Source organism: Natrix helvetica, assembly GCF_964273705.1.
Source record: "Natrix helvetica genome assembly, chromosome: 8".
Classification (NCBI taxonomy): Eukaryota; Metazoa; Chordata; class Lepidosauria; order Squamata; family Natricidae; genus Natrix; species Natrix helvetica.
The window spans coordinates 9713885-9731894 of record NC_138559.1 but is presented as its reverse complement, the minus strand read 5'-3'; the positions used below and the strand labels follow the sequence as shown (position 1 = coordinate 9731894).

General features: G+C 45.7%; 1 protein-coding gene across 3 annotated transcripts in view; it reads right to left on the bottom strand.

Annotated features, from left to right (window-relative positions):
- TACC1 (transforming acidic coiled-coil containing protein 1) overlaps positions 1-18010 on the bottom strand; it is a 69345-nt gene that overhangs the window by 27399 nt on the left and 23936 nt on the right. The window contains exons 3-5 of one of the 3 annotated variants that reach the window (XM_081960755.1): positions 15875-16949; positions 2962-2974; positions 406-613 (exon numbers count right to left, since the gene is read on the bottom strand). In XM_081960755.1, coding sequence (XP_081816881.1) covers positions 406-613; positions 2962-2974; positions 15875-16949 — 1296 coding nt within the window. Of the gene's footprint in view, positions 1-405; positions 614-2913; positions 2975-15874; positions 16950-18010 lie in introns of all 3 variants that reach the window. The other 2 variants (XM_081960756.1, XM_081960757.1) reach the window with 2 other exon arrangements.

Sequence of the window (18010 nt, the reverse complement as noted above, 5' to 3'; positions counted from 1 at the left end):
GAGGCCTGCAAAGTACTCCTGGGGGCAGGGGGGGGGACTATTTTTCACAAAAACGGGCCCATTTTTTGCAAAAAAAAAAGGGGCATGCATATGCTTTGGGAGGCTTGTAGAGTGCTCCTGGGGACTGGGCAAAAAGGGCCCATTTTCCATTTGTTTTTGCCCTCCCCAACCCCCAGGAGCACTTTGCAGGCCTCCCATCCTTCTGCACATCCATTTTTGCAAAGAGGGCAGAGTTCCAGGAGGCCAAAAATGCTGTATTCAGTGTATAAGACGCACCCATATTTTCAACCTCTTTTTTTGGGGGGGAAAAGGTGCATCTTATACGCCGAAAAATACGGTACTCTTATTACTAACTATTATTATTAAAGCAAGAGAGAGATAAAATAATGAGAGGAGCTTCCATACCTTCTACCGGGGATGAAAACGTATGATTTATGGTAGACACGGTCACATTGGAACACTCAAAATACTCCAGGTCTTCCTCCAGCTCACCTTTTACCTCCAACTCAGCTGGCTTCTGACCGGTAGAAGCCAGCTTCTCTTCATCGGTAGCATGCCCATCCCGACTGGGAAGATCCGGGATTTTAGAAATAAGGGCTGCCTCCTCTTCACCCTATGTAACAAAATCAATTTCGTTATATTTATTTTGTACGATGACAATAAAAGCTATAGAAATTACTATGTAAACAAGGCGGCAGTTAAACTGAGAATGATCACATCTGAACTGCATACCCATCGTAAATTAATAAGACCATAATAGCATAGACCAGGGGTGACACCCTCAAGGCCCAGGGGCTGGAACCAGCCTGTGGGGTGCTTAGCTGCCTGGAAACAGCAAAGGACCGGTGAAAACAGAGCCCCACTTTCGCTGGCAGAGGGCTAGCAAAACAAACTGAAAGCAAAACAAAAGGAGAAATAGTTCCTTGGCTCACACCATACAAAGCAGAGTTGGAAGGGACCTTGGAGGTCCTCTAGTCCAACCCCCTGCCTAGGCAGGAAACCCTTTACCGTTTCAGACAAATGGCTATCCAACATCTTCTTAAAGACTTCCAGTGTTGGGGCATTCACAACTTCTGGAGGCAAGCTGTTCCACTGATTAATTGTTCTAACTGTCAGGAAATTTCCCCTCAGTTCTAAGTTGCTTCTCTCCTTGATTAGTTTCCACCCATTGCTTCTTGTTCTGCCCTCAGGTGCCTTGGAAAATAGTTTGACTCCCTCTTCTTTGTGGCAACCCCTGAGATATCAGAAGACTGCTATCATGTCTCCCCTAGTCCTTCTTTCTATTAAACTAGACATACCCAGTTCCTGCAGGTGGGGTTGTATTTAGATCGCTTATGGGCACGAAGGGATTTGAGACTGATGATGCACTTGACCCCTCCCTCAGATTCAGCCTGGTCATCTCCTACAACAAGGGTGGTGAACAGAAACACGGATATCCTTGCCCAACTTTTCAAACTTGAGAGTGTTTTTAATATTTTTAAGCTAGGTTTAACTGGCTTTAACCTCTTGACTCAGTTACCCTTTTCCTGGTCTCCAATAATGTCACTATTCCCACAGCATAAGATTCGATTATTTTGCATAACCATCTCAGCAACAACAATCCCAAGTTTGATCCTCAACTCAAAGTAAGAAATTAAAAATTGCTCCATTACCCCCAGGATATGCCAGAATTCTCCCCTTGGTAATTACTCTCTGTTTAAGAAACACTGTTCTAATTATTTGCTCTTTCAACATTCCTGATTGTTGAGTTTTAATGCTCACTTTAATGCCCCAATTGTAGAGGAGATGGGAGGAATGAAAATTGAATGAATGAATGAATGAATGAATGCTGTTTCAACAATTTGTAACTTACTTTAATGGTTTTCAAACATCTAACCCAGCCAAGACATGTAGGTAATATTGACTGCAACCAACAATATAACTACAGATATAGATGTAGATCACACAGGACCACTGCGTATCTGAATCAGTGTGTTCACTCATTTAATTGTACTGTTTTACAATACAGGTATGCTGTCTGCTGCATATTAGACATAATATAGACAGCATACTAAAAAGCAGAGACATCACCCTGTCAACAAAAGTGCGTATAGTAAAGGCTATGGTTTTCCCAGTTACAATGGATGGCTGCGAAAGTTGGACCATAAGGAAGGCTGAGCGCTAAAGAACAGAGGCCTTTGAACTCTGGTGCTGGAGGAGACTCCTGCGAGTCCCTTGGACTGCAAGGTGATCCAACCGGTCAGTCCTAGAGGAGATCAACCCTGACTGCTCTTTAGAAGGCCAGATCCTGAAGAGGAAATTCAAATACTTTGGCCACCTAATGAGAAGGAAGGACTCACTGGAGAAGAGCCCAATGCTGGGAAAGATGGAGGGCAAAAGAAGAAAAGGACGACAGAGAATGAGGTGGCTGGATGGAGTCACCGAAGCAGTCGGCGTGAGCTTAAATGGACTCCAGAGGATGGTAAAGGACAGGAAGGCCTGGAGGAACATTGTCAATGGGGTCACGATGGGTTGGATATGACTTCACAACTAACAACAACATAATACAGGTAGACCTTGAGTTATGACCATTCATTCAGCAACAGTTGAAAGTTACAATGGTGCTGCAGGATGAGACTTATAAGAATGGGGCCAAGGAGTTCAATGAGACTACCCAATAAGCAGGTTTAGGTAATCAAGGAAGAGGTTCGGGAAAGTTGGTTGAAGTTTTTCAACCCAGCCGCTCCGGCTCATCATACCAGCCACTGATGGATGCCCACAATCTCATCTTCAGGAAAACCTATGATGCCAACCTCTGAGACTGGCAAGTTCGTTCCTGGCTGGTTGTGCCCACAATCAGCCACCATACATTGGCTCTTCGCCTCCGAGATAAGGTCAGCCCTGGTGTAAGAGGGAGCAACTGAACACCTTTACCTGAACGCAAGCATCCAGGGCCAAGGAATGAGTTTCATATTTTCTCACCTTGCAGCCACTCCTGTAAAGAAAAGAAAAAAAGGGTGTAGAGATTAGGGTCAGATTTTCTGGTTTTCCCATGGAAAGAGGAGAGCAAGCAAAGGAGAAGAGACACGCATACACACACAGCCAGAGAGGGAAGGACTGAAGCAAAACAAAGTGCGAATCCTGAATTTGCTGACATTCAGCGGGGAAACAAAGTCACCAGCCATTTCCCCCCAATGTTTCCTGAATGGACTTCTTGGTTTGAAATAACCAACACTAAAAGACTTTTGAGCAAGTCCTCCAAGGCGAAAGACATATTGCCAATACAGGATATCCAGACCCATTCCCTAGACACAACAGATGTGGGTGCAAGTGCTGAAACGTGGCAGGCACGTTTCTCGTTTTCAAAGGTACCGTATTTTTCGGAGTATAAGACGCACTAAGATTTTAAGGAGGTAAATTAAAAAAGAAAGTTTTTGCACTCTGCAGGCCTTCCAAACCCTCTGCGCGCCTCATTTTTTTGTGAAACATGGGGCATGCATAACCTTTAGGAGGCTTGTAGAGTGTTCCTGGGGGCTGGAGGGGGCAAAAACGAGCAAAAAACGGCCTGGTTTTTGCTCATTTTTGCCCTCCCCAGTCCCCAGGAGCACTTTGCTCCATTTTTATGAAGGGGGCAGGGTTTTGGGAGGCCAGAAATGCTGTATTTAGTATATAAGATGCACACAGATTTTCACCATCTTTTTGGGGGGGGGGAAAGGTGTACTCCAAAAAATACGGTAGGCTGAAGGGATTCAGGAGAAACGTGAACAGGCAAATGACTTGGGTGCAACCCTAAGCCACATTCTTCCTTCATCCCCCCTTGAAAAGAAGAACCAAAGCATCTGCTTCTTGTTCCAAACCAATCATTTGTGCTTCAGATACAGATAGATGGAGATTAACAGAGTTGGAAGGGTCCTTGTAGGTTGTCTAGTCCAACCCCACCCAAGCAGGAGACCCTATCATATTTCTGACAGATGGCAGTCCAGTCTCTTCTTGAAAGCTTCCAGTGATGAAGCTCCCACAACTTCCGAAGGCAATTTCTCTTCCATGGGTTGATTGTTCTCACTGTCAGAAAGTTCCTCCTTGTTTCTAGGTTGAATCTCTCCTTGTTCAGCTTCCATCCATTGTTCCTTGTCTGGCCTTCGGGCGCTTTGGAGAATAGCTTGACCCCCTCCTCTCTGTGGCAGCCCCTTAAATATTGGATAACTGCTATCATGTCTCCCCTGGTCCTTCTTTTCACTAGATTAGCCAGGTCCAGTTCCTGCAACCGTTCATTGTATGTTTTAGCCTCCAGTCCCCTAATTATCTTAGTTGCTCTTCTCTGCACTTTTTCTAGAGTCTCAACATCTTTCTTTATAATGTGGTGGCCAAAACTGGATGCAGTACTCTAGCTGTGGCCTTACTAAGGCTTTATAGAGTGGTATTAGTGCCTCCTTTGATCTTGATTGCATCCCTCAATGCAAGTTAGGATTCCATTAGTTTTTTTTTGGCTGCTGCCACACACTGCTGGCTCATATTTAGCTGGTTGTCCACTAAGACTCCAAGATCCCTCTCACAGTCAGTGCTATTAAGCCTGGTTTCACCCAGTCTATATATATACTTTTGTTTTTTCTTACCTAAGTGTAAGACTTTACTTTTCTCTACTTTGAATTTCATATTGTTAGATAGGACCCAGTGTTCAAGTCTGTCAAGATCCATCTAGACCTTGAGCCTATCTTCTATGGTTGATAGGTTGCCAGCTTAGTATCATCTATCATCATTTCTTTTAACTTTTGTACTATGTGTTTTTAATGCTGTACGCCGCCCTGAGTCCTTGGGAGAAGGGCGGCATATAAATCTAATAAATCCAAATCTGCATCTGCAATTTTGGTAAGTTCCCCTTCTATTCCCTCTATTCTATTCCCTCATCTAAATCATTAGGTAAAGGTAAAAGTTCCCCTTGCACATATGTGCTACTCGTTGTTCCTGACTCTAGGGAGCGGTGCTCATCTCCGTTTCATAGCCGAAGAGCCAGCGCTGTCCGAAGACATCTCTGTGGTCATGTGGCCGGCATGACTAGACACCGCACAGAACGCTGTTCCCTTCCCACCAAAGGTGGTCCCTATTTTTCTACTTGCATTTTTACATGCTTTCAAACTGCTAGGTTGGCAGAAGCTGGGACAAGTAACGGGAGCTCACTCCGTTCCGCGGCTCTAGGGATTCGAACTGCCAAACTTTCTGATCGACAAGCTCAGCATCTTAGCCACTGAGCCCTTTCTAGGTCATTACTTCAAACCAAATCAACCTGTCCCAGTTTAAAATAAGGATTTTGGAAAGGTCAAACCGTGATTTATACCATGGTTTTGTTCCTAAATGGTGGCTCAAACTAAGCGGACTTTCCCCCGTTTGGGACACAGCCCACCTAGGTTTAAAAGAAGAACATTCTCCAACATTGGACAAAGACATGTTTACAGAGAGAAGGGGGTCATTTTTGTTGCCTGCCCTGTATATTTTCCTACTAAATGCCAGAAGGGTTGAATGCCAGTGGTGGGATTCAATTTTTTTTACTATCGATTCAGTGGGTGTGGCTTGGTGGGCGTGGCTTGGTGGATGTGCCAGGGGAAGGATACTGCAATTCCCTCCCGATCAGCTGGGACTCGGGAGGCGGAGAATAGATGGGGGTGGGGCCAGCCAAAGGTGGTATTTACCGATTCTCTGAACTACTCAAAATTTCCACTACCCGTTCTACAGAACTGGTCAGAACCTGCTGAATACCACCTCTGGATGGATCCTACAGGAGAGGGATCTAGAATGGGTGGCAGTTAGCCAATTACAGGTAGTCCTTGACTTACAACAGTTTATTTAGTAACTGAAGTTACAACGGCACTGAAAAAAAGTGACTTGTGACTGTTTTTCACATTTCATGTCCGTTGCAGCATCCCTATGGTCTCGCGATCAGACCCTTGGCGACGGGTATGTAATTATGACAGTGGAGGGTCCTGGAGTCACGCCATCCCCTTCTGCGACCCTCTGACAAGCCAAGTCAATGGGGCAATGAGACTCACTTAACCATGTTACATACTTAACAACTGCAGTGATTCACTTAACAACGGTGGCAAGAAAGGTTGTAAAATGGAGCAAAAATTCACTTAACAAAGGTCTCACTTGGCAATAGAAATGTTGGGCTCAATTGTGGTTGTAAGTCCAGGACCCCCTGTGATAAGTTGATGGTTTGCAACTGATTGTAATCAGTGGTGAAATTCATTTTTTTTTACTACCGGTTCTGTGGGTGTGGCTTGGTGGGCATGGCTTGGTGGGCATGGCAGGGGAAGAATACTGCAAAATCTCCATTCCCACCCCACTCTGGTGGCATTTGCCGGTTCTCCAAACTACTCCAAATTTCTGCTACTGGTTCTCCAGAACCTGTCAGAATCTGCTGGATTTCACCCCTGGTTGTATGCCATTACAACAGCCCTGTTGTCAACGGACTACCCCAGCAGCCATTTTGAGCCTGTGCCCACATCCTCCAAATTCACAATTTGCCAAAGCTCTGGACTGGCTGAGTCAAATTATTCAATCTCTTTCACCTAAACAAAGAAACGTACAAAGATTTGCAAGAACCAGCCTGGCCCCAACCCTACTTTCTGCCCCCTACCATTGCAGATCAAAGACCAGCAAACTCTGAATAAATAGAACAATTATATTTCAGTTGCCATCCTTCATCTCCATCAAATTAATTGGCGGGGAAGAAAGTAGTTAAAAGCAAAATGAAGCCTTTAGCTGCTGGCTAACTTTTATCCTGATAGCCTGCACTGATTCGTGTTATGGTCATCTAAGGAACGCAGCCTGTGCAGCTACAGAGTGCAAGCAGAATGACCTTGTAATCACAATTCCATTTGCAAAGGGGCCCCTTGGGATTAATCGCCTGTGTGATTTCTTGCAATCCAAGCACTACATTCAGGCTAACTAATAAAGCCATCATCACACCCCTTTGAGCTGAATGGGAATCCTCTCGCAAGCAACTGTGCTCTGGACTCCACGGGAGAAGCAGCCAATTAAGACGAAGCCGTGAAATAAACCACCACAGCAAGATTTGATCCTTTGGCCCTCCATTTCAAGGGTCTTTAAAGAGCTTGTTTGTGGTTTCCCTCCGACAATGCCTAAGCAACAAAACTGTGGTTAACTTAATTAATAAGCAGGGGGCAAAAGCCGGCGTGGAACTGGGATTTGGCTTACACAACGAATTCTAAACCCCAATGAAAATAACCTGGAGTTTAGAATGATTCTACATATGCGTGCATGCAGACATACCTTGCTGAAAGGGAAATTAAGGCAAATGTGTTTGCTTCTATTGCCACGTTCTAAGAAAGCCTAAAACAGCCCATTTATTTTAAGAGAGAGAGAAAGAGGGAGGGAGGGCGGGCAGTGGCAGTGAGAGACAGAGATTGAAAGAGAGACAGAGTGAGAAACAGAAAGTGAAAGAGAAAAAGAAAGAAAAAGAGAAGACAGTAAAAGAGAGAAAGAAAAGAGAAGAGAGAAAAAAAGAAAGAAAATGACAAAGAGAAGAGAGACACACACAGAGAGAAAAAGAAAGAGACAGAGTGAAAGAGACAGAGTGAAAGAGAGTGAAAGAGAAAGAAAAAGAGAGAAGAGAGTGAGAGACAGAGAGTGAAAGAGAGATGAGAGACAGACAGAGACAGAGTCAGAGTGAAAGAAAGAGACAGAATGAAAGAGAGAAAGAGAAAGAAAGGGAGAGAGAAAGGTGTGTGTGTGTGTGTGTGTGAGAGAGAGAGAGACGGAGTGAAAGAGAAAGAAAAAGAGAGAATAGAGTGAGAGACACTCTCCTGGGGGGAGGATACTACAAAATCTCCATTCCCTCCCCACTCCTGGGGGAAGGATACTGCAAAATCCCAGTTCCCTCCCCACTCCTGGGGGAAGTATACTGCAAAATCCCCATTCCTTCTCCACTCCTGGGGGAAGTATACTGCAAAATCCCCATTCCTTCTCCACTCCTGGGGGAAGGATAGTGCAAAATCCCAGTTCCCTCTACACCCCTGGGGGAAGGATACTGCAAAGTCCCAGTTCCCTCTACACTCCTGGGGGAAGTATACTGCAAAATCCCCATTCCTTCTCCACTCCTGGGGGAAGGATACTGCAAAATCCCAGTTCCCTCTACACTCCTGGGGGAAGGATACTGCAAAGTCCCAGTTCCCTCTACACTCCTGGGGGAAGGATACTGCAAAATCCCAGTTTCCTCTACACTCCTGGGGGAAGGATACTGCAAAGTCCCAGTTCCCTCCCTACTCCTGGGGGAAGGATACTGCAAAATTAACAGAGTTGGAAGGGACCTTATAGGTCCTCTAGTCCAATCCCCCGCTCAAGCAGGAGACCCTAATATTAATTCTAATTAGTATTAATGCTAATAATTAATTAATACTAGTAAGTATTAATTCTAATACAAATTCTATTCAAATTCTAATTAATTCTATTCTAACTAATTTACTAATTAATTCTAATTCTATGCTGTGCTGTGCTGTGCTATGCTATTCTATAATTCTAATTCCATTCTTCTCACCCCCATTCTGAAACAGGTACTGCAAATTCTTTTGTCAATTGAACTTCCATATAATTTTCTTGACAGCAATCTGAAATTAGGTTACCAGAGGGGAGCCCTGATTTGAGAGGCTGCACGGAGACACCACAAGCCGGGATCATTTGGAAGGCACAGACACTCACTGCAAATAAGCATGCCACCCACAGCAGATCAAATCAGATCAAATCAAACATTATTACTGCTATCCAAGACCGCCAGTGCCATCAACAGCAAGCAAGACTCCTCCTCTCTCTCCCCCTACTTGTTCCGCTGGGAAGCAAAGCTGCCAGATAAAATCGTGCCTTTTAAATGGAGGCCAAGGACAAGACGCTAGTGTTTTTTTTTAAAGAAAAAAGGCAAGACGGTGGAAAAAAAGCAACATGCAAACAGAGGGAAAACCAGAGAAGGAGAAACAGAGAGAACTCCCAAACCTTCCAGAAAAGGAATAAAAAATAGAAAAGAAAAGGAGGTGGGGAGAAGAGTACTTACAACAGAAAACAGAGAAATTTCACTTGTTCTGTAGTCCTGAGGTCCAGAAATAAACAGACAAAAGAGACAAGCAGAGGGAGAGAGATGGAAGGGAAGGAGAAAATATACATGAAAGATCCATATGGATAAATGCAATTAAATGCTACTGAATAAATGCAAGTTATCCTCCGAAAAGGACCAATAAGCTAGGAAGGAAAAGAACTGGATATATTTAGGACTAGGAGAAAAGGCCTCAAAAAGAAATGTCATGGCTTATTATAAGAATCATATCTAAATGTCCCAGTTCTGCATGAACATCAGATGGAATTAAAGTCTCTCAGAACCTCGGCTTTCGTTGTAAATCGCACAAAGCTACTTGTTATGGCTGGGAAACACTTGGATCAAAGGCCGATGAGGTCTCAGAAACTAGAAATGGGGCCTGCCAGCGGTTAGATGACAGGAAGCTTTAGGATTTTGGTATGGTAGCTTGGGCCTCAAGCTGATTAAAAGTAAAGGTTCCCCTCGCACATATGTGCTAATCGTTCCTGACTCTAGGGGATGGTGCTCATCTCGGTTTCAAAGCCAAAGAGCCAGCGCTGTCCGAAGATGGTCATGTGTCTGGCATGGCTAAATGCCGAAGGCAAACGGAACACTGTTCACTTCCCATCAAAGGGGGTTCCTATTTTTCTACTTGCATTTTTACATGCTTTCGAACTGCTAGGTTGGAAGAAGCTGGGACAAGTAACGGGAGCTCACTCCGTTACATGGCGCTAAAGATTCAAACTGCCGAACTGCCAACTTTCTGATTGACAAGCTCAGTGACTTAGCCACTGAGGGATTGGCAACCCCTAAATTGCAAGCATACAAAACTGAATGCAGTGTGCAATCTGCCTAATTGATCCAAATCTTAGAATCAGACTTAGCAGCTGAGGGCATAGAGTTTCATTTATAGAGGCAGGACCTGGGCCTAGGGCAGGAGTGTCAAACTCGATTTCATTGAGGGCCACATCAGGGTTATGTTTGACCTTGGTAGGCCAGGGTGGGCATGGCTAGCTCGATGTCACTCATATCAGGGATGCCTGCGGTGGCCTAAGCACTCTGCCAGCGAAAATGGGATCCTGAGCTCCGTTTTCGGCTGCCAAAGGCATCTTACAACCCTCTACCAGCAAAAATAGAGCTCGGAGGGCCACGGGCGGTCCTTCCGAGCTCCGTTTTTGATGACAGGGATACCATGGGCCAGTCCTCCACTGTTTCCAAGTCGGCCCCCGGGCCTTGAGTTTGACACCCCTGGCCTAGGGCTTTCCATAGTCTATATATAGCAGATACCCAATTGTATCCATGAGGTCTTATCTCTGGAAAGCAATAGCCAATGTGGACCAGGGAAAAGCAAGCTGAAGCCTTCCAGATGTTCTGAATTTCAATGTCCATCAAATCAAGACAGCATAATCAATAAAGCAGAGATGCTGGGAACTTTAATTTAGCAATGCTCAGAACACCACAGGTTTCCAACTGGATCAGTGATGTGACTACTTAGACCTTCTCATGATCTTTCAGGTGTTTATGGGATGTCACATCTTACAAATATGTCAGGATAGTATCTGCTAATTTCCTCAACAATTCCCTGTTGTTTATTAACCACTTCTGGATGCCTGCTGAGTATTTATTAGCACATTTAAGAATTACAGTTACAACCGGCTTGATTTCCGTGCTGTACCTTGCTGATTCCCTGTTCAAAAGCTTCTTATTACCAAGAAGTCGATGGCATCAGATCTATCCGGATCAATCCAGAATCTGGGAATACAAATACTTTGTATCTTTCATAAAAAGGAAAAGGTTACCCTCGCACATATGTGCTAATTGTTCCTGGCTCTAGAGGGCGGTGCTCATCTTTGTTTCAAAGCCGAAGAGACAGTGCTGTCCGAAGACGTCTCTGTGGTCATGTGGCCGACATGACTCAATGCCGAAGGCGCACGGAACTCTGTTACCTTCCCACCAAAGCGATCCCTATTTTTCTACCTGCATTTTTACATGCTTTCAAACAGCTAGGTTGGCAGAACCTGGGACAAGTAACGGGAGCTCACTCCGTTACGCGGAGCTAGGGATTCAAACCGCCGAACTGCCAACCATTCTGATCAACAAGCTCAGCATCTTAGCCATTGAGCTACTGCGTCCCTTGTATCTTTCATAGATAGGGTTAATAAAGTGGATCTGCAAAAATCCAGATGACCACTAATCATCTGACTTGGTGACCTGTCTCATTAAGCCTCATGTTATGCCCACAAAATCTAAATGGAGCAGAAAAGACCATCTAGGAAGATTGGCTGATTCAGTCTGCAAATCCTTTGTGAAAAGAACTTCTCCCTGAAATGACAGTGCTTTTCTGTTTCACATGTATTTTGCACATGTATAGAGGCTGTGGCTCATCATCCTGCTTTCCCACCAATGCATGACTACACTAATGAGCTATGACCAAGGTGCAAGCTCTTGGCAAGTAGCACTTTTGTTAGAACTCAAATAGCTTTGGATGCAGCTATACAAATTGTCCGCCTGACTTGGCGGGCATTATGGGAGATGGTAACAAATGGGTAGGAGACATCAACATTTCTGTTGACTTTAAGACACCAGGAAAATACAATTGGCCTGCCCCACTCATGCTGACATGGGGTCATGGTGGTGGTGGAGGTACTGCAGATCCCATCAGCCAAGGAATTTCTGCTGGTGCGATCCAGGAGAACATTAAATTCTGGAACAGACTTCTCTGCTCTTTGGAACTGTTGTGGCCCGCCAGCTGCCAGCAGAGCTGGTGACAGACTCAGATGAGGAACTTGGGCCAGTTCTGGAGTCTGAGGAAGGCTCTGATGAGGTCTCTGTGTCGGACGCAGAGAAAGGGCCGTCTGACATTTTCCAGCCACCAGAGAGGCCGCTGCCTTTGGAGGCTGATATGAGTGAGGAGGAAGAACTGCTGGGGCCTGTTCCAGATGCACATATGCGCAGAGCTATTGGGACAGAAGAACAACGAAGGACAAGGAGTCGACTCGGGAAGCAAAGCACACATGGACGTTGAATGGCCCCTCCCTGGCTGGGGACTAAATAGAAGGAAAGGGGAGTGGTTGTAGGAGACAACAGTTCGTATTTCTGAAGATTTTGCTCATTAGGTTTCGTGCCACAGAAACTGCTTGCTAGAACTTAATTTGCAGCCTTTTGGCTGGGAATTATCACAAGAAGGTCTGTTACTGCAGTTAACTCCTTGAAGGACTATTGCCTGGACTTTTTGGCAGGTGAATGCCATTAATTCACAAGAGGTAAATAAAGATGGGTTTTTTTGTGACAAAGAGTCTGTTTCTTGCTTCTGCTAAGGCTGTGTCAGAACAGGAACATCTTACCACAAGAGGTAAGATCTACCCTCTCTCTTTTAATCTTTGGGAAAGTTCTTAAAACCTGCCATGGGGTCTGGAAGGAGAAGTTGTAGCTGGAGGTAGCACCTCTGCCTGTTGTCGTGTCCCCCCGTAAACCCTTGTTTTTTAGTTTGCTTTGATATTTGCAATTTTAATGTTTTTATATTTATAATTGTTGGGTGTTTGTGTGTTTTACCTTGGTGTAAGCCGCTCAGAGTCACCTTGAAGCATGAGATGGGCGGTAAATAAATTGGATAAATAAAATATATGAAGTGTGGGTGACAAAGGTAATAAAACTCTTCCAGATTTTTACCACTTTCTGTCCCAGAGAGGAAGAGTTAAAAAGTCAGCATCTCAGGATGAAGGAATACTGAACTGTTTCTTTTACAACCTGCCTATATTTATTTCTTAGCGCTTATAGACCGCCCCCTCTCCCAAAAGGGACTCGATAAGGTATCAATTGGTGCAGGTTTGAATACTACAAAATTTGGTTTAGTGTGATTTGTATGCTGAGACCAAGCCAACGTGAGACGAAATTCAGTTATTGCAAGGATGGTGCGTGCAGTTCGCCACCTGGGTTTTAGATGATTAATCGAGTGCACAAAATGAAGAAAAAGGAAGTTATGTTGGAGGAAATCTCAAAAAAAAGTAGAGGCGTGGTGGTGCAGTGGTTAGACTGCAGTACCACAGGTGACTTCTGCTGACTTCCGGCTGCCAACAGTTCGGCATTTCGATTCCCACCAGCTCAAGGCTGACTCAGCCTTCCATCTTTCTGAGGTCGGTAAAATGAGGACCCAGATTGTTGGGGGCAGCAAGCTGACTCTGTAAACCACTTAGAGGAGACTGTAAAGCACTATGAAGTGGTATATAAATCTAAATGCTATTGCTAAGGGAGGGAGGGAGGGAGGAATCTGTGGCGGTACAGTGGTTAGAATGCAGTATTGCAGGGTAACTCTGCCCAAGTTTGATCCTGACCAGCTCAAAGTTGACTCAGCCTTCTATCTTTCTGAGGTTGGTAAAATGAGGACCCAGATTGTTGGGGGCAAGAGGCTGACTCTGTAAACCGCTTAGAGGGCTGTAAAGCACTGCGAAGCAGTAAAGGAAGCCGTAAACAGCAGGTCTGCCCTGTATTTTGGTTGATCTTCCTTTAGTGTTATTCCGCATTGCATTACAAGGTAGTCCTTGACTTACGACAGCAGGGATTGGAGCCTTCATTAAGCAACGCGCTTATTGAGTGAGGCACGATGTGACCAGGGCCAATTGTATAACCTTTTTCATTGTGGTTATTAAGAGAATCACTTCGATTTTTCCTGCAGGAGCTTAAGGTGTTCTATATTGCATTTCCTCTTCTAATTAATCGCACAACAACAGGTAGGTTGGACTGAGAGACAGTGGCTGGTTTGGTTACTTACTAGACTTTTGTGGAGGAGATTGGACTTGAAACGTGATCGCCTCTGGTCTCAATTCAACACCCTAATCTCAATAATGCTATGTTTGATTATTACCATGTTTTCCCCAAAATAAGACAGGGTCTTATTTTCTTTTGATCCCCTGAAATAAGCGCTGGGCCTTATTTTCGGGGAGGTCTTAACATTTTTGAGGTGCAGAAGGCCCCTTAACCTCGGCCCACGGCCCGTGGATCAGCTGATCCAGAGAGGGCCAGAAGTTCTGCCTCTGTTTTTGCCACACCCTTGCCAGCCCTAGCGTTGCTGCTCTTTTTGCAGCCGCCACTAAGACAAGGGGCACGTTAGCTAGCGTTTGCGGGAGCGGCTACCGCGAGGCTGTTCCGTGTAGATGGCAGGTGCACATGGAGTGCCTGGGGATGTTCCCCCCTTCCCCCAGGAAATGGGGGGGGGGGACACCGGCTGAGCATGCATTTAAATATTTTAGGGGCACGTGCTCAAAAGCCCGATTGGGTTTATTATCTGGGGAGGTCTTATTTTGGGGGAAACAGGGTAGAAGAGCAAAAATAACCAAGCGTTTCCTGGCAATGTTAAGTGAATATTTTATGGATTTTTTATTTATTAAATTTATTGACCACTCATCTTACTGCAAGGTAACTCTGGACAGTTTATAGTATTAACGTTGTAATATTTAGAAGCTTAGTCATTTTCGAGGAGACCAAGAACTTCCTTCCAATAGAAATCTGTTGCTCAGGGTTGAACGATGGGCTTCTTGATGGCTTCTGGATTTGGTTGGTTTCTTGCAGACATTTCATTACACAAGTTGGTAACAATCATTGGTGATGTTACCTACTTGGGTAATGAAACATCTGAATGCAACTATCTTGGGATGGAGATTTAGGGGGGGAAAACATTTTTAATCTTGGAAGAACTATTAGTCTATGGTTGCTACCCTTTTTCCATGGTTAATGTAACCACGGGGAGGGTAAACAAGGGGAAAAAAATCTGCCTCCCAGCAATTTGCCTTGTGGAACAAACAGCAAGTTTCACTTTCAGTTTAAGCGCCTCCCGATCATCAGCTGTTTCAGGCTGCAGGGATTGCTATAGCCCCGGGATGGCGAACCTATGGCACATGCTACACAGGTGGCATGCGGAGCCATTTGTCAGGGCATGCAAGGCATGTGCGCATTGGCCAGCTGAATTCGCCATTTTTTGAAGCCATTTTTCACCCTTTCCAGGCTCCAGAGGCTTTATATGAGCCTGGGGAGGGTGAAAAGAGCCTCCCCCACTCCCCCTCTGGAGGCTTCATGAGCTTTCCTGAAGCCTCCCGAGCGCTCAAAATGACGCTCCGAGCAAACCCCGTTTGGTTGGAGCGTCGTTTTAAGTGCTTTGGAGGCTTCAGGGAAGCCTCCTGAAGGTCGCTGAAGCTTCCGGGGGGCCTCCGGGGGGGGGGAGGCTGTTTTCGCCCTCCCCAGGCTCCTATAAAGCCTCTGGAGCCTGGGGGAGGGCGAAAAGAGCATGCAAAAAATGGGGGGTAGCGTCTATAGTGCACGCATGCGCACTGGGGGGGCATGCATTGCATTATAGGTGTGGCACGCCCGCGCATGACCCCCTGCACTCCCCCCCACTGATGGCACAAGAGCCAAAAAAGGTTCGCCATCGCTGGTATAGCCTATTGCAGCCTCCACAAGCTCCATTTTCCCTGTTTGCTGCAAAGAGGTAAATTGCTGGGAGGCAGAGGCCAAAGAGTGGGGGATGGTGGGTGGGTGAGGCTACCTTCGGTGTATAAGATGCACCCAAATTTCCACCCTTTTTTAGAGGGGGAAAAGTGCATCTTATACTTTGAAAAATACGGTATATAGGATGGGCGGGTGGCAGGCCTGGCAGGCCTGGTGGTCGGAACTACCGGTTCGTCTAAACCAGTCTGAACCGGCAGCGGCCCACCTCTGGTTGCAACAGTTGAGTTCCTGGCAGCCTGGAGGACATACAATCCTACTTAGAACCCTCATCAGCTTCAGACGCTCCTCTTTCCTCCCCTGCTGAGACCCCCTGTCACTCACGTTATCAGCCGTGATCTGGAGCTCTGTGGGGCCAGGTTTGTCTTCAAATCATCTCCCGCGGCCTCTCGGGCTTGCGACTCCAGGATCTCATTGAGACTGTTCTCTGCGGAAGGACAAGAATCAGCTCCTACGGTGCACAAGGTCTTGCTGCCCGGCTTGAAAGGGTCACCCACGTCCAAATGATAGGAACGTTTTGTGAGCGTGGGAGAATCCTGCAAAGAGGAGCTACCCACAAAGGGGTTAAAGGCTGGATCATCCCATTGGTTGGTGTCTGCCAGGGGAGTCGCTCTGGTCAGAGGTGCCACTGATGCCTCAGGCGCTATTGTCTTCTCTCCATCCTCGGGACCTACAACAGGTCGGGTGGCCCTTTGTCTCTTAGGAGACAACTTACTGCTTGGCCTCTTCCCCATTTTTCTTGCTGGGAGCTTCTTGGGCTCGGCGTTTTCCGCTCCTTCGGCAAAATCAAACTCTATTTTCACAGCCCTGGTCTTGCAATCTCCAGCTCCTGCTGAGCTGGGATGCTTGGGGTCACTATGGGGAAGATCAGCACCTGGCCGAGATGCAGGGGGCGAGTTTGGACATTTGGAGCCTCCCATCGTAAAGGGGTTCACGGTCTCATTGTATTCCTCTGGATCGAAGTGGTAGGTAGCTTTGGGAATAGGGGGGCTTCCGGTGGCCACTTCAGTCTCGGAGTTCTCTGCCCCCATTTTCTTTTGAAGAGCGATGGGTTTCGCCCTCGGGAGCTTGCTCTTATTACTGGCAATGTTCTCAACACTTGACTTGACTTCTGAAGGTTCTTGAATGGGGATATCTTGGCTTTCCTTCAAAATGTCCCTTTGCTCCTCTTGGGACGGCGGGTCCGACGTGTGTTCTGGATTGAGCCTCGCTGGAACCGTATTCTCCTCCGTACCCTCTAATGGAGAAGAAGACACGGATGAATCCTGCTCAATGCCAAGGTGGGCTTTTGATATAAATGCATCCCTGGCGTGCACGACTGCAGAGTCAGTCTGCAATTCCCCCTCTGCTGAAGCTGCCTCCTCCAAAACTTTGGAGACAAACTGGTCTTCCAGAGATGCTGCATGGAGAAGAGAGAAACAGAGAGGTAAATATAGAATATGTTTCTTTTAGAAAAAAAAATCAGATCAATAGTATTTATTTATTTATTTGGCATGTGATATAATTCATGGATAGCAGGGAAAGAAACGCATCATAATAATCCCCACATCAGATGGAGATGTGTGGTTAATTGTGTAAGGTATAAGAGATTCAAGGATATATTAAGTTACAAATTACATTTTTAAAATACACTGGTTCATAAGAATGAAATAAGCGGTCTGGGTCTAGATCCAAAGGGCAACTGGACTTTGTTTTCCCCTGAAGACATTACGCTTCTCATTCAAGGAGCATCTTCAGTTCTAAGGAAGTTTCTTCAAGAACTGAAGAAGCTTCTTGGATGAGAAGTGAAACATCTTCAAGGAAGATGCTTTTTGAAAAAGCACCTTCCGGACAACCATGACCTGGATGACTGAGAATCTCCATAGACATTTAATATTTAGCACATTTATCTAATTAAACACAGTCTTTGTTAGCTGGAGAAAATTTAACTAGTCTCTCTCTCTCTCTCTCTCTCTCTCTCTCTCTCTCTCTCTCTCTCTCTCTCTCTCATCTATCTATCTATCATCTATCTATCTATCATCTATCTATCTATCTCTCTCTCTCTCTCTCTCTATCTATCATCTATCTATCTATCTATCTATCTATCTATCTATCTATCTATCTATCATCTATCTATCTATATACACATACATACATACATACATACATACATACATACATACATACATACATACATACATACATATCCAAGATGGCGAACCTGTGGCACGCAGGGCCATCTCTCCAGGCACACGAACCATCACATGTTGCTCTTCCGGGTTCCGGCCAGCTGGTCTTCATGCACATGGGAGCACCGGAAACTGGAAGAGGAGCTCCCGGGGGGGAGGGGGGGCATGCATGAACCAGGCAGCTGCTCTTCCAGTTTCTAGCGTGCATGCATGCACAAAGACCAGCTGGCCGGTGTGCATGCACATGCTGGAAACCGGAAGATCATCTTCTCGTTGCGCACATGCACACCGG